The sequence below is a fragment of the Apium graveolens genome, chromosome 5 (assembly GCF_009905375.1).
Source record: "Apium graveolens cultivar Ventura chromosome 5, ASM990537v1, whole genome shotgun sequence".
In the NCBI taxonomy this organism is placed as follows: Eukaryota; Viridiplantae; Streptophyta; class Magnoliopsida; order Apiales; family Apiaceae; genus Apium; species Apium graveolens.
The window spans coordinates 6749092-6764702 of NC_133651.1; the positions used below are offsets into that span (position 1 = coordinate 6749092).

The 15611-nt window shown below is 34.9% G+C and overlaps 1 protein-coding gene across 1 annotated transcript; it reads right to left on the bottom strand.

Moving 5' to 3' along the window:
- Positions 1–9031: 9031 nt before the first annotated feature.
- On the bottom strand, positions 9032–13943 carry LOC141662122 (phototropic-responsive NPH3 family protein NPY5-like). The gene is made up of 6 exons (XM_074469171.1): positions 13625–13943; positions 12933–13107; positions 12643–12747; positions 11771–11840; positions 10100–11269; positions 9032–9900 (listed from the first exon to the last, which is right to left on the bottom strand). The coding sequence occupies exons 3-6, from the start codon at positions 12702–12704 to the stop codon at positions 9349–9351; spliced, it is 1854 nt and encodes a 617-aa protein (XP_074325272.1). The 5' UTR covers positions 12705–12747; positions 12933–13107; positions 13625–13943; the 3' UTR covers positions 9032–9348.
- Between the last annotated feature and the right edge of the window lie 1668 nt (positions 13944–15611).

Below are 15611 nucleotides of genomic sequence, written 5' to 3' on the forward strand. Positions count from 1 at the left end.
TGAGGAGCAGCTGCTAAGGATCTCCGTTCATCATTTTTGGATCGCCATTAAAGACCTTCATCTTTCCATTAACGTAAAGCTTCTAAAGGTAAACATACTGAACTACGAATTAAATATTATTTTTCGCATAGATCCTGCGAAGGGTTTCGGTTTTTTTTTTTAAGATTTAAATTTACATTTTCGCTGCGTTTATGTGCTAAAAACCCTTCTGAACCTTGCTCAGAATGTCAGCTTGGAAAACAAGTTAAAACTTCCTTTATTGCTAAGAATCGAGTATCAAATATTGATCCTTTGCAGCTACTCCATCTTGATCTTTTTGGTCCTGATCGCTATGTAAGTCTTGGTGGTAAGAATTATATGTTTGTTATAGTTGATGATTACTCTCGTTTTACTTGGGTATTACTCTTACGTACTAAAGATGAAGCTTTTGTTGAGTTTAAAGATCTAATTACTAATCTTGAAACCAAGTATTCTTTTAAGCTCAAAACAACTCGTAGCAATCATGGAGGAGAATTCGAAAAAGACTTCATAACCTTCTACAAATCAAGAGGAATTACTCATGAATTCTCAGCTCCTCGAACTCCTCAACAAAACGGAGTAGTGGAACGCAAGAGCAGGACACTACATGAAACTGCTAGAACTCTACTCCATGAGAGTAAACTTCCAAGAAAATTTTGGGCTGAAGCGGTACACACTCCCTGTTATGTTTTAAATAGAGTACTTATTCGTCCTATATTGCTTAAAACTCCTTATAAATTGCTTAATAAAAAGACTCATAATATCAGTTCTTTTCGAGTATTTGGTTCAAAATGTTTTATTTTAGATACTCAGAATAATCGAGGTAAGTTCGATCCAAGATCGACTGAAGAAATTTTCTTAGGGTATTCTACTACAAGCAAAGCTTATCGTGTCTATAATCCGGACAAGAACAAAGTGGAAGAATCTATCAACATTTCATTCAATGAATCTACTCAAAATTTTTCTCAAATTTAAGAAGATGATGCAGATCTGTCATCTCATTCTCAAATGAGACGGCCTCTTTCTCAACAGAGTCAGTCTCTTTCAGACATTTCAGGCAATCAAGATTATCCTGGTTCCTATCGGTCTTCTGGTAATTCACTAGGTTCTCCTCAAGGTTCTGATAATTCCCCTGATTCTTCAAAGACTCCTGATGATTCTCCAAGTGTATCCATTTTTTCTCCATTGGATAAATCTTCACAAGCAGAAATGAGATTGTCTCATTCAAATGAGACAACTCCTATTCAGTTCCAGGCAAACAATTCGAATGAAGAAGAAATGAGTAATGTTTGTCTTCCTAATTCTTCCAGAATAATGAAGAATCATCCTCAAGATAATCTCCTTACAGATTTAGATCAAGGGATCTCAACTCGTAGCAGACTTCACAATCTGTGTGCATTTTGTGCTTTTATTGCTAAATTCGAACCAAAGAATGCTCAAGAAGCTGTTTCAGATGAGAATTGGTCAGTTGCAATGCAGGAAGAACTGAATCAGTTTGAATGTTGTGATGTTTGGGAACTTGTCCAACCTCCTCAGGATGCCAGAATCATGGGTACTCATTGGGTTTTCAAGAACAAGAAGGATGAAGATGGCAACATTATTCGAAACAAAGCTCGTTTGGTTGCTCAGGGATACAATCAACAGGAAGGAATCGATTACGACGAGACTTATGCTCCAGTAGCTCGATTGGAAGCTATTCGAATTTTAATGGCTTTTGCAGCTCACAAGAAGTTCAAGCTTTATCAAATGGACGTCAAGAGCACTTTCCTAAATGGCTATCTCAAGGAAGAAGTATACATCAAGCAACCTCCAGGTTTTGTTCATGAAAAATATCCTAACTATGTTTACAGACTTAGGAAATCTTTCTATGGATTGAGACAATCCCCTCGCTGTTGGTATGAGTATCTCAATCAATTTCTTATAAACAATAGCTTCACTCATTTTACATTCGATCCTACTCTCTTTATTTTTCATAAACGTGATCATTTTCTCTTAGTTCAAGTTTATGTAGATGACATTGTGTTTGGATCAACTAATGAATCTTTGTGTAAGTGGTTTTCTAACTGCATGCATAGGAAATTTTATATGAGTTTAATGGGTGAACTACAATACTTTTTAGGATTGCAAATTAATCAGTCCAATGCATGAATATTTATTCACCAAGGCAAGTACATTAAGGATCTACTCAAATGATTTGCACTTGAACATGTTACACCTAAAGCTACTCCAATGAGTACTTCAGTTAATCTCACAAAAGATGAACAAGGTACACCTGTAGATGTCACTAAATTTCGAGGTATGATCAGATCTCTTTTATACTTAACTGCCTCTCGTCCTGACATTATGTACAATGTATACTTGTGTGCTCGTTTTCAGTCTCAACCTAAAGAATCTCATTTGAATGTCGTTAAACGTATTTTTAAATATTTAAAAGGTATGAGTGACTTGGGATTGTTTTATCCAAGCTCCTCTTCTTTTGACTTAATCGGTTATTCAGATGTTGACTATGCAGGGTCACAGGTTGATAGATTAAGCACAAGTGGTGCTAGTGAATTTTTAGGTGATTGTTTGGTAGCCTGGCATAGTAAAAAGCAAACATCTGTAGCTCTTTCTATTGTAGAAGGAGAGTACATAGCAGCTGGTAGTTGTTGTGCTTAGATTTTGTGGATGCAACAAATATTTCAGGATTTCGGTATTTCTTTCTGAAATGTTCCTATTTATTGTGATAATACCTCTACAATTAATATCTCTAAAAATCCTGTCATGCATTCTCGTACTAAGCATATTGATGTTCGTCACCATTTTCGACGAGATAATGTTTCTAAAGGTAATATTGAGCTCAATTACATATCTACTAAGAAGCAACGTGCATATATCTTCACTAAGCCTTTAGCTGAAGATCGTTTTTGTATAATACGTCGTGAATTAGGTATGTGTTCCTTGTAATTTTTTTACGTATTTTATGTGTATTATTTTGTGATTTTAACTTGTTTATAATCTTATTTCTTTTTAATCTCGTTTTTGTTCGGGGATATTATTTTGTATATGCTTATTTATTATATATTTATGTGTATTACTACGTGATTGTTATGAATATTTTAGTTTTGTAATTATCTTATTATTAATGATTTTGTGTTTACCGTGTGCATGCAAAGAGATTTAATATATCACTTGATATGACTTATCATCTCCAACCTCCTCATTTCTCGTGCATGTATCTGATTTTTGTACAACTCTTATTAATTTGATTCACTCTGTACTTGTCTTGATCTTCCAACTCTTTAGCTTCTTTCCTTTATATATTTTCTATCTCTCATCTCTTCATTTTCTTATTTTTCTCTCACAATTCTCAAAACCCTTAACCTCTTTTCTCTCTCAAACCCTTATTTTCTCCAAACGTTTCACTTTCCCTCTCCAATGGCTCGATGAAATACCCATAACACCATATCTCAATCTGCTGCCCATCAAACCCCCAATATCGGTGCCTCGAGTTCCAAACGCCTCCGTATTGGCAAACTCGAATCTGAAGTGTCTAGTGGTGCGTCTCACGAATCATCTCAACAACATGCAAAGGCGAGTGGGTCAAGGATTCTATCCAAATCGATTCTCAAGGAAAGACTGTGTGATTTAGAGCTTTTGAACCGAGTTGGAGTTTCTCAACTTTTCGAAGCGGTCGGATGTTTTTCGTTGGTGTCGCCCTCAGAAGTAATTTACCCATATTTAGTCAAGGAGTTCTATACAAATTTTCGGATTTTGTCACACAATATCATGTTTTTAGAAGTTCAAGGAAACCCAGTTTGTTTCAAGGCTGATTTGCTTGCAAGGCTTACTGACAAAGGACCGTGCCCGTTTACCACTCATCAAGCATTTGATGATATTCCTGGCCTTCCATACGAAGAGCAACTCAAGGCGATTCTCGGCGACAACTTTATCTCGGTCTCTGTAAAACCTGTGGTGTCTGATCTTACTCCTAGTACCTTACTTTTGTTTCGTTTGTTTCAGTCAAATATCCTCCCTAGAAAAAGTGGTTGTGATAGGGTCACGTTTCAAGATTGTGTTTTGTTGTCAGTTTTTGTTAAGAAGATTCCCTGTGATTTGATTATACACAATATGAGTCACTGTAACACCCCCGACTTAAAAATAAATATTAGATGGAATGAATGGAATAAATATTCTAATTATGTGTTACTGGACATCTGTGTTCGATGTTTACATGCGATAAAATTTATGAATTTTAATTTTTATATATCTAAAATAAAGTATAGATAATTTTGATATTTTTCTAGTAATTTATATGTAATTATATAATTTTATAAACGATTTGTAGATTTAATTACTTTTTAAATTAGATATTAATTATTTTGAATAATCGAGAATCGTCCAACTTTAACGGTTTTTACGTTTTCACCATCCATAAATTTCGGGAAAACTCATTTCTATCTTAATTTGATTATTTCGAGCATTTTCCGTATTTTGACTTTTTCAATCCGGAGTACGGTTTTACCCATACGATTCCCGGTATAAATTTTATGATATTATTTTAGTTTCGGTAAACCGATAAACCAGATATTTTTGATATACGAGATATTTTGATTAGAATCTTATCTTATCTTTTCGCAGTACGTGCAATCCTATCTTATCTTTTCGTAGTACGTGTAATCCTATCTTATCTTTTCGCAGTACGTGTAATCCTATCTTATCTTTTCGCAATACCTGCAATCATATCTTATCTTTTCGCAGTACGTGCAATCCTATCTTATCTTTTCGTAGTACGTGCAATCCTAACTTATCTTTCTGTAACTATAAATAGCCCTTACAGTACCTTGTTCAGAAAAAGAAAAACCAAACAGAAAAAAATCTTATAATTACCCAGAGAAAATACGTATATTCATAGTATTCTTCATAATCAAACGAGGATTTAAAGGCGTTATCGAACTCTGATTTTAGCATACAAGAAGTCGAATCAAAGCTCGTAACAAGTAGAATCAAGTTTTAGCAACCATATCACTGTAGATTCAAGTGGAAGAAAGATCGATAGTAAAATCAATTCAAAGTTCGGGATTCGTAGAGAATTAATTAAGCGGTGCACGGTAAGTATATACTGTACTATTTCTCTGTTGATGTTTTGATCGTTAAATGATGATTGATTTGATTTGACTGATTGATTCACTGATGAAAAACGAGTATTCTTGCACTGATACTTGATGAACTGATGATGATGCTTCCTTTTTGAAAGTAAGCTAAACCAATTGTTTAGCTGGCCGGGATCCCAACTTGATGAATTGATGAACCTATCGTGCTTGAATACTCCGTTTTAAATTTTAATCTTGTGAGAACCATTATGTTATAATGAACTCTTGATGATCGTGATAAGCTTTTGATGATTCTCTTGTTTAAAGTTATTTTATTTTATTTGATGATTTGAAACTCTGGTTTCTAGATAAACCTCAGTTGAAATGTACGATATATGCTTAATGAGATTTATGAGCTCACTCCTTTATGTCACTAACCCTCACAGAAAAGAGTTTCGGAGAAGGATGTTTAGGAAAGGAAAAAAATGTGATGAACTAAGGTTTTAGTCGATAGCGGGAAGCATATAGCGTTGTAATGAATAAAGTTTGTGTAATAGACTTATGTTTATACTCGGTTAGGGTCTTTTGATGTATCGTAAACTTTTGTTACAGACTGAAGATGTTGTACGCATTTTATATTATTAATTAAGTTTATGGTTATGTAAGAATATATCGAATTTGTAGTTAGTTTGGCGTCCCCGGGTCGGGTTCCTGAAGGCATCCCGAGATCGGGGCGTCACTGTCACTGTCACTGTTCTAGTCACGAGTTTATGCACCTTCCATATCCTGGTTCGTTGTCTAAGTTTTTAAGTACTTTCGAGTATTAACCCCATATATTGTGTCTGATAAAATCAATGTTATTTTTGATTTATCTGTTTTGACTCAAAATGGAATTGTTGTGTCTGAGTCTAAAGACCTTATGTTTGATGACTCTCATAGGGGTTTTGGTCGTTTGCCAAAATCACCTAATTATGTTTCAGACCCTTTTGACCAAAACACCAATACTCTGTTGAATTCTTTGATGATTAAGTTAAATGAAAACTCAGTTGCCTTAGCTTATGTTAATCAACACTTTGCATCCATTGAGTCTCTTGCTTCGTTAACATCTCAAGTCAGTATGATGCGTGCATCATATGAAATATTTAACAAGTATCTATGTTCTTCTCTTGATTCTATAAATGCAAAGCTGTCGGTTTTATATGCTCATGATAAAAGAGTCGTCAAGACTATCGATTTTGAGTTTGGGACTCTTCAGGAAGGGATGGTTTCAACTGCCAAAGCTTGGGAAAAAGGAGTTTGTTAAGTTGTTCTTTCAGCTGGGTTCAGAAACTAAGTTCTTGTCGCAGCAATTGTCCGCTATGCAGGATAAATCTAAGATGTACTGGCATCGCAAGAAGGACTGGATTGGAGATTGCATTCTCGAAGAAATCACAGCGCCTCTTCCTCTTCCTGCTATACCTCTACCGTCGGTGTTCGGGATGACCCGCGAAGAATACAAATCGAAGATCTTTTAGTGGATGAAGGAATGAGATGGCACAACTCCTGATAAGGACGATTTCGACAAGCTTTTCTCTGAGTACGACAAGCAACCAGTGTTTCCTCAAGACAAAGGCAAAGGCAAAGCCCCAGTTAATTTATCTGACTCCGATTGAAGGCCCCTTTTATGTGATGAAGGGGGAGATGTTTTATGATTTTAAGACTGTGTTTCAATTTGGTTGAAGGTTTTTGAACTTGGTTATGTTGCTTTATATTTTTTGAATGATGTGATTTTGAATGCTTACAACTGGACACCCTGGTTTATGGGTGGATTATTTATTAAGTTTATTTACTAAGTTTTTAAATCATTTGAGATTGTCTCATTCTTTGGGTGTCTCATTCATGTTTTTACTTAGTGTCTCATTCATTCATATCACTGTCTTATTTGTGTTTCTTGTCTCATTCATATATCTGTTGCACTTATATCATAAAGTATAAAATATACTTTGTTATTACTAACTATCTTTTACAGGTCTTAAAGTGTTTTTGATATGGGGAGCTTTTATGTTCTCTCTATCATCATCATAAAAGGGGGAGAATGTTAATCTGTCAGGTTTTTGATGATTGTTTCCGGCAACAAAGATGAGCATTAATCTTCCCGATAACAAGCTCTGCAACTCAGATATATTCCAGAGACAGTTTATAACAGATAATTTGTTTGGGTTTAATGTATATCTTACTTTGATTGGATAACTCTTTCTACAACAAACTCTATCTGATAAACTTAGTTTGAACTATTCAAACACTTATCTTTTCCTAAGTTTATCTCTAACAAATTATCTTTTAAGACTTATTCAAATATTTTCAAACAAACATGTTTAAATCGTATCTATCTTATCTCTTGTTTGAAACAGACATCTGTTAGACATTGCCTATAAATACAACTCTTGTATTCATATTAAACACTAATGCTTACACGCTATATTCTTTATTTGAAACATCACTCTTGTTCTCTATTCATTCGTTCTTATATCCAGTCGAACAAGATCTAGATTGAGTTGTAATTCATATACTTATTTTTTGTAATCGTATATTTATATCAACTTGTGTCGGGTTGTGGCAAATGCTTGATTTCAGAAGAGTAGACAAGGTAGCCAGTGGGCTAGGTTATAGCAGGTGTGATAGGTAGCAAGTGTGCTAGGAAAAGGTTTCTTTCGGGGCTATCTTTTGTAATCAAGGAAAAGATTGTAAGTTCTTTTATTGAAGTCGATATAATACATTCTCAATACTAGTTGACATAGGGACTTGTATGTAGGCCATAGACTAAGATTAAGGGCCGAACCAAGTGAAAACTCCTGCTATTTTTACATTGTTCATTTTCCAGATTACTGTATTTATATTTCAGCATTTTACATTTTGCAGTTAATTGAGACTGTCTCATTGCCTATCTCATTCGTAAAGGGTTTGTTTCATTTACATAAGAGACTGTACCATTTGCCATATCAGTTAAATTATTATTTATATCGATAGGGCCTTTGAATTTGATTCAGAAGTGGTAAAGTTAGGGATGCATTTTGTTTGCTGAGACCACCTAGTATGATGCTGTATGGTTACTTTCTTTGGATAAAGCCCGGGGAAAGAGGAATTGCTTTATATTTTACCTATGAAATAGAGAGGAATTACTTTGCACAACTGCATTGACTACATTGTTTATGAGGATTGTCATGTGAAGAGCATAAGCTACTCTGATAATTGACATACACTTACTTGGTTACCATTGTTAGTCTAGCATGATAACGATGGTCAAGTCAAGGTCCAAATTACTTTCAGAATTTGAAATAATATGTCTAACATTCTGATTCTGAATTTGACTGATTACCATTTTTCATACGTAAATGCTAAGTACTACAGTAAAAGATGATATGATCTTTGAAAGTGAATTCTGCAGACCTTGAGATACAAAAGACATTTGATAGGAATATCAATGTTTTATGGTAACTTTCGCAACGCATATCATTAAAGTGTTGGTGCAATAGTTAAGCACATGTCTCCCTTGTGGGAGGTCACGAGTTCGACACGAACTCCCGGGCGTGCGTGTATGATTAATTATCAACAAAAAAAACTTTCACAAGGCATCAAACCAAACATATATGCACGTCTCACTCAAAACAAGATCAAGATAAAATTACATGTACATAGAGTTGCATGCTCAGAAGCTTAAATACTACTCCAAAGAGCAGATAGTATGTATGATCACATACTACTCCAAAGAGCAGATAGCTTGTTTCGGTTAAAATAGGAGGCGGCGAGAGCTATATGTATGATCATTATCGGCTTTAGGGAATACCGGCATATCTATAGCTCGCCCCAGTGTTAATAGTGGAACATTATATGCTAAATGCAAGCATACAAGCATCATAGGCGAGCATTGTTTTCAGATGGCGTTTACTGGAATGCACTCCACCTGAACTTAGAACTTTGCATTAATTTCCAATTAGCCAAGCACAAACAAAACTGGGTTTTCAAGGAAACCAATTGTTTAAAACATAGACTTACATAGGTTTCATTTCTCTGCAGGACAACTAAGAAAAGTGAAATTAGGGAAGGACAGTTAACTTAATCTAAATATGAATCTTCCAACTGTTTTTCTTGCACCATAAACATAAATCTTGAGTTTCCTGTGCTTAAACTTTTTCATGCCATTTGTTCTTCCGGTCAGTGGACATCAGTCAGCGGGTTTCTATCAACCTAATAAATTCAATCGTGTCAAATTCTGCGATCACTATGACAATGAGTGTCTTCGACTTCTTGAAGCTGTAGACTTTGTTTCTTGCGTCGAAGTAGGACTCTCTGAGGTTTCTGAGCTACTGAGGTCACTCTGTCTGTCTTTGTTTGACCAAAGCTTTGAAAACATCCTTTTGGACATGAGCATGCCTTTCAACCTATTGCCTGCAAGTTTCTCGGTATCTTTTACACCTTGATTCCCGTTACCCTCATCCCTCAACCTTAGAGTAGCAAGCTCACCTTTTAAAGCCTTGAGCTCTTCAGCAGTGGGGATAGAATCCCAGTCTTCCTCTGTGTTGGTTGTAGTGGACCTTGAGCTTCCATGAGAACCACCTGGGAGTGATGTCTTAATGGAACCGGGTATATCAGGTGTGCTTCCCCCACCAGATGATGTTGCCCTCATCTGCTCAAAGAAGAGGACCTGTACAACCACACGCATTGGAAGTCGCTCGTTCTGAACTGCATGTGTACACGCATCTGCTGATAGTTTTTTGCAGTCCATCAGCCTGCAAATTCTTTTTCGATCACTCTTGCTAATGTCAGGGTGTTCCTATCAAACAAAAACAATTACCAATTTAGTTTCATCTCAATCAGCAGAAAAACAAAATTGACACATTATTTACTTTTCAAGGCTATTCACTATCATTTTCAAAATGTACTCATGATTAATTTCTTCAAGGCTATTCGCTATCATTTTCAAAATGTACTCGTGATTAATTTCTTAAAAGTACAAATGGTTTGAGATTAACCTTTAGATACATGTCGATGGCACGATAAATTCCGTCATGGTTTTGTCTCGTAAAACCTGACACCTTCTCTGCAAGATCAACAAAACTGGACATTGATAGATTTGGATCTCGAGCGACTTCAGCAAGGTATCCATCAACCAGCTTAGCTACCTTCGCCTTGGATGAACTAGATATGAACCGAGGAACTTTAATTTCCTCACTTTCAATTTCATTAGGAGAATCAGGCAGCTCTTGCACCAGAAACTCCTCCACAAGGTTATTCATCACATCTACATCGTATACTGTAGGTTCTCCCTGTGGAGCTCGGATAAGAAGATCAGAAACTGTTGCCTCTTCCAACTGCCTACCAATGTGTTTCACGAGCACCCTTCTCTCTGCTTCCCCACAATCCAACAAAATAGACGCCTGGAACAATTTAAGTAAGAAACTGCAGGACACGCTGCTCTCATTGGCGGGAAGCAGACATATGATGGCCTCAATTGATGACCGACTTTTATTGATATCACCACCCTGTATAATACCCTTGCTCAAACCTGGAAACCTCCTCATAACATATGCTTTCAAGGATTCTCCTATAACATCAGCAGAAGTTCTTCCTTTAGCTTTTATAGTTTCTATGACCTGCTTGTATAAATCAATTTGAAGCTCACAAAGATCCTCTACCCACCAATCTCTCGGTACCATCTGAGGTTTCCTTACACCATTCCATTGTTGATCATTTCCATTCTCAGATGGTAGCTTTTTACGATTGTAAGTGTATGACCACTCCACCTGGGAAACATCAATGGCAACTTTGGAAGCTATGGAGTCTAGACAGTGGCTGGCTAGTTTGAGCTCCTCTGACCATGGAAGAAGAGACTTCGTTGTTTGAAGAACGATTATTGAATCTTTCCAGCTTCGCAAAATGCTGGAGTTGAGGAAAACATCTATTTTGTAAATTAGATTTCCTTTTTCAATAGTCTCATACATTCCCAAGTACTCTGCTGCACAACGCGATGCGACTACATTGTAAGGATTAAGGGTGACAGTCATACCATAACAGAACTTTGCACATACTTCAAAAGCAGAAGGTCCTCCAGGGATATCATGAATCATGATCTCATCACTAATTTCTTCGCTTGCCATGGAAACCAATTGCTGCAATTTGGCACTCTTGGACAAAAGTGGGAACTGCAAACAATTTTGTCGTCATTATTGATGAAGAAAGAACACTGTGATACAAGAACAAATGGTAGGAGATACGAAGCGGAAGCATGCAGTTTGATACAAACTATACAAATTCGGAACAGAGGGAACTTTAATGGAAAATACGGCAGCATTTTAAGAGTTCAAACAGTATTTTATTAAAATTTCGTACGATCACATTGAACATCAAAGAATAACATTAAGATAACTGATGACACTTGACAGACTTTCAGAATGAAGTGCTTATGCATGTACATCACTTTCTTATATGAATGGCTACCTGACAAGCAAAGTCTAAAAATCTGCTTTTGTAACCTTTCCTATGATCTTCAGAGCAGATTTTACTCTACCAACTTTACTAAATTTCTGGAAAATCGTCGTCAATGAGCTTAACCAAGCCAATTATAAGACTCCTACTAATAAAAAAAGAGTACAATTCTGACTGCTTGCCATTTGGCTCTATAAACTGATTTTGTCATTTCATACCTTGTGCAGATAAAACTTGATGTCTCCAACATTCACAACCACATCTGTAGCTAGTTCACTTGCTACATACCTGAATAAAAAGATGTTGCAATTATAATTATATTGATGATAACAACTTCTCAAATGAGTAAATCAAACTGGGAAAAAAAGTGCAAATCTTCTGGTTATTAGTAGGACCATAAGCTGTAGAATGTGAAGACCAATTTAAAATCAGTATTAGGTATGCGAGATTAAATAACAACTAGTCCCCGAGTAAGCTATACAAAGCTAAAATTAAGTTGCTATTTCTGTAATAGACTAAAGTTTATAGTTTAATTTCACTATAGTAAACTTCAATGTAGGAGCTTGTGTGATGTGATTAAGGCGTTTTAGTAGTATAACCTTTGCATTTGGGTGTATAGAACTTGATGGAATATAATCTTCAGAATACAAATGTTGTAACTTGTAATTAACAGGAATGTCGTGTATAAAAATGTTAACCACGCTGCTATGAGGATCTTATATTTGTTTTGGTTTTTGATATGATCACTTTCTTTTAAAGGCTAGAAGTCACAAAACTATTACACACTAACAAGCTTAACCCTCACAATCTTTTTACTTTGCAAATGGATCTGTAAAACCAAAAAGCTAAGCTTCCTGATTGAGACTACTATCTATCCAACATACAATAAGCTATTGAGACTAGATACAAATTGGATAACTATATTCAAGAAACAAGAATTGATAGCATAAAACAACAAAAAGAAAACTTGTATGGCAGACTTCTGATAAAGATTAATGAAGATCAACAATAAAACCACAAGCATTCGAAATGATTTATCAAAATATCACCAGAACTACTAGGATTCAAGAAAAGGGGATCTGATACTGACCTTATATTATCTCCTTCAGTCTGAAATAAATCAGGTTTAGATCCAAGCTTCATAAACTTCATCTCGCAAACTCGCAGATATTTCCCAACCTCTGAGATCTCAAATCTTAACCCAAAAAGGATATCACAGATCAGGTAACTAACTAAAGATTTATTTGATTTCAGCAAGGCAAGAAAAAGTAACTAAAAATCTTTTCAAGAAATGTGAGAAATGAAGAGAGGGACTAAACAGTAATAGACTAAGAAAATGTTGAAAATAAAAGAGAACCAAAGAAGAGTTTTGGTTGCTACCTTGCTTGGAAACACAGCCCAAGAACTGCGGGTACAAATGGTTTAACAAGGAGACAAGTAATGGCTTCACTCTTTTAAAAACTCCAACTATACTTTAACCCCTTGCCACTTTATCAACACTGACAACCCACACCCACCCTTGATTGTTTTAAATATTCCCCAACCTTCACAGATCCTGCACACACACAGCAGAAAAATCACGTTTGCATTAGTTAAAGATTTCACCAAATCAACAAGATCATGAAAAAACATATTCAACCACTGTAGTAAAAAGTGAAAATTTTACAGAAGAGAAGTGGTCAAACACAGAAAGCATCAAATTTTGTACTTTCACATGCCAAGAAACAAAAAACCTGAACAGACAACACAAAGACACCAGAAAACCCACCATGCTACAAGTACTGTACTGATTTTTTTTTAGCTGGAAAACACAAGATTAGGCTAATATCAACTCCTCTACACTTCATTGTTTCTTAACAAATACTAAAAATAAAAACTTTAAGACCAAGAATCTAACATACCAACATATAAATTCAAAGAAAGCAACAAATTAGGAAAGTACAGTAAAAAATAAAAGCTTAAGGCCAACACAAATCAAGAATCTAAAATACCCATATCATGTAAATTTAACACAGTAAAAAAAACAGAATGGGAAAGTACAGTAAAGAGAAAGCTGAAACAAACAAACAAACCTGGTGAGGTAATGCAAGAAAGCATGCAAAGTAAAGAGAATCAAAGGGCAAGAGAACTGAGAGAGAGAAAGAGAGAGAGGGAGAGTAACTAGTATGAATCAAGTAGGAGAGTGTGGAGGAGACAAAAACAAAGGAGGGAGAGAAAGAGACCCCACTAGAAAATTTAACCCTATAGTATAATACAGGAAAAGAGAAAGAGGCAGCCAATGAAAAGATGAGTTGTCCCTGATCTTTGTTAGCCACTACAGGAACACAATGTTTTCGCAAAATGACAGACTACTTCAGAATGTTCCAGCAGTCCCGTCAACTCATCCCCCCTCCCTCCTTTTTACCTCAGCCCTCTAATCTTACCACTCCCCTATCTCTTTAGAATCAGCACCCATTCATTGAACCCCACCAACTATATACCATCGTCATGGCCGGAAATATCGATGCGTACGAAAAATAAGCGTTAATTTTATAAAAAATATAAATATTATTGATTTTGTAAAAATGATAGAAAAATCTTGAAGAACCTTAATTAATTAAAGATCATTATTTGACATCATAATAGTGTTATATACTTGCATTGTGATAATAGATTCAAAAATTAAGCTTCATTTAAATTTAAGTTGAATGTTAAATAAAGTTAGCATGAAATGTATGAACATCAGAATGAGTAGGGGTGATCATCTAACAACAAAAATTCTATTTACTGTATAGTAAAATACAGTCTTTATTTTGTATGCTGTGATTGTAGTTTAAATTTTTTTATAAATCGCGTGATATAGTGAGGCTTGCAGTTTGACATTTTAATATTGTATTTTACATAACACTGCATTATATTTTCGTGATGTGTTTTATGCTACTTTTGAGATGTTTAGAGCGGTTGCGGTTTGAAAAATAAATTATATACGCCAATTAATTTACAATTTAAGAAAAAAATTGTACCACCGGTACCTCGATCACCTAAGCATGACTATCTTATGCCTCTGAATCCTGCCATCAAACAGGTTTTTTAAATTCCTTAGTTTGGCATATGATTTGACAGAATCCATCAACATACTTAATACCATGCACAATATTTATTACTTCCTAACATTAACAGTTATGATATCTTCTAATTTAGTATTATGGCGCCGTACTCGTCACGATCTTTCATTTTGCAATTCATTATGAACTCGACTCGGGCTGCAAACTCCCTCCCACTTTAATATATGCATGCAAATTGCAATACATGTTATTTAAAATCCTAATTTTACTGTAGGAAGATTAAAAAAAACAGGATCATGTTCTTGACCAACGGTTTTTACAGTATATTTTTCGTTAATAATAAATGATATAACACAAAATTTATTAATCCCCTAACTTGAACAACATAATATACACAGCTATGGGCATTAAATTAAACGAATTAGGGTGCAGTGCGAGTCGCCGGTTTAGTTTTATCTAAAGTAAAGAACTAACTTATCGAGAACAAGTCATATTACAATGACATCCTTTCTCTCTATTTGGGGCCAAATCCTTCGAGATTTTATTATATGACTTATTCCTAATTATCGTTATTGTTGTAAAAATCGGAATCGGAAAAGATCGGTCGATCTATCGATTTGGGATTAATTGGGGATTAATCGGAAGGATTAATCGGAGTAAAAATCGAATGTATTACAATATTAAATTATATTAAATATATTATTATGATTATATTAGTTATTTATTAACAAATATAATTAGTATATCATAATTTACTAATTATTCATATTTATATGAATATAGTATTTTAATTTTAATAAATATTTATCTATACTCCTATAAAGAAAAATTCATAAAATTAATCAGATTTTAAAAATCGAATCGGTTGGGTAATTTGCAGAGGATTAATCAGGGGATTAATCGGTTGAATCGTGGATTTTTAAAACACTGATTCTAGGAGAAGGAGGCTTATATATCCAACAACAAAACAATAATGAAGTATAACATCCTTCAAAAAAATTATTACAATAATAAA

Excerpts from the sequence above, each read along its gene's own strand:
- LOC141662122 (XM_074469171.1), bottom strand. The coding sequence starts at position 12,704 with ATGAAGTTTATGAAGCTTGGATCTAAACCTGATTTATTTCAGACTGAA. Across the intron at positions 11,270-11,770 it reads TCAAGTTTTATCTGCACAAG|TTCCCACTTTTGTCCAAGAG; the intron begins GTATGAAATGAC and ends AATTGTTTGCAG. Across the intron at positions 9,901-10,099 it reads CCATCGACATGTATCTAAAG|GAACACCCTGACATTAGCAA; the intron begins GTTAATCTCAAA and ends TTTGTTTGATAG.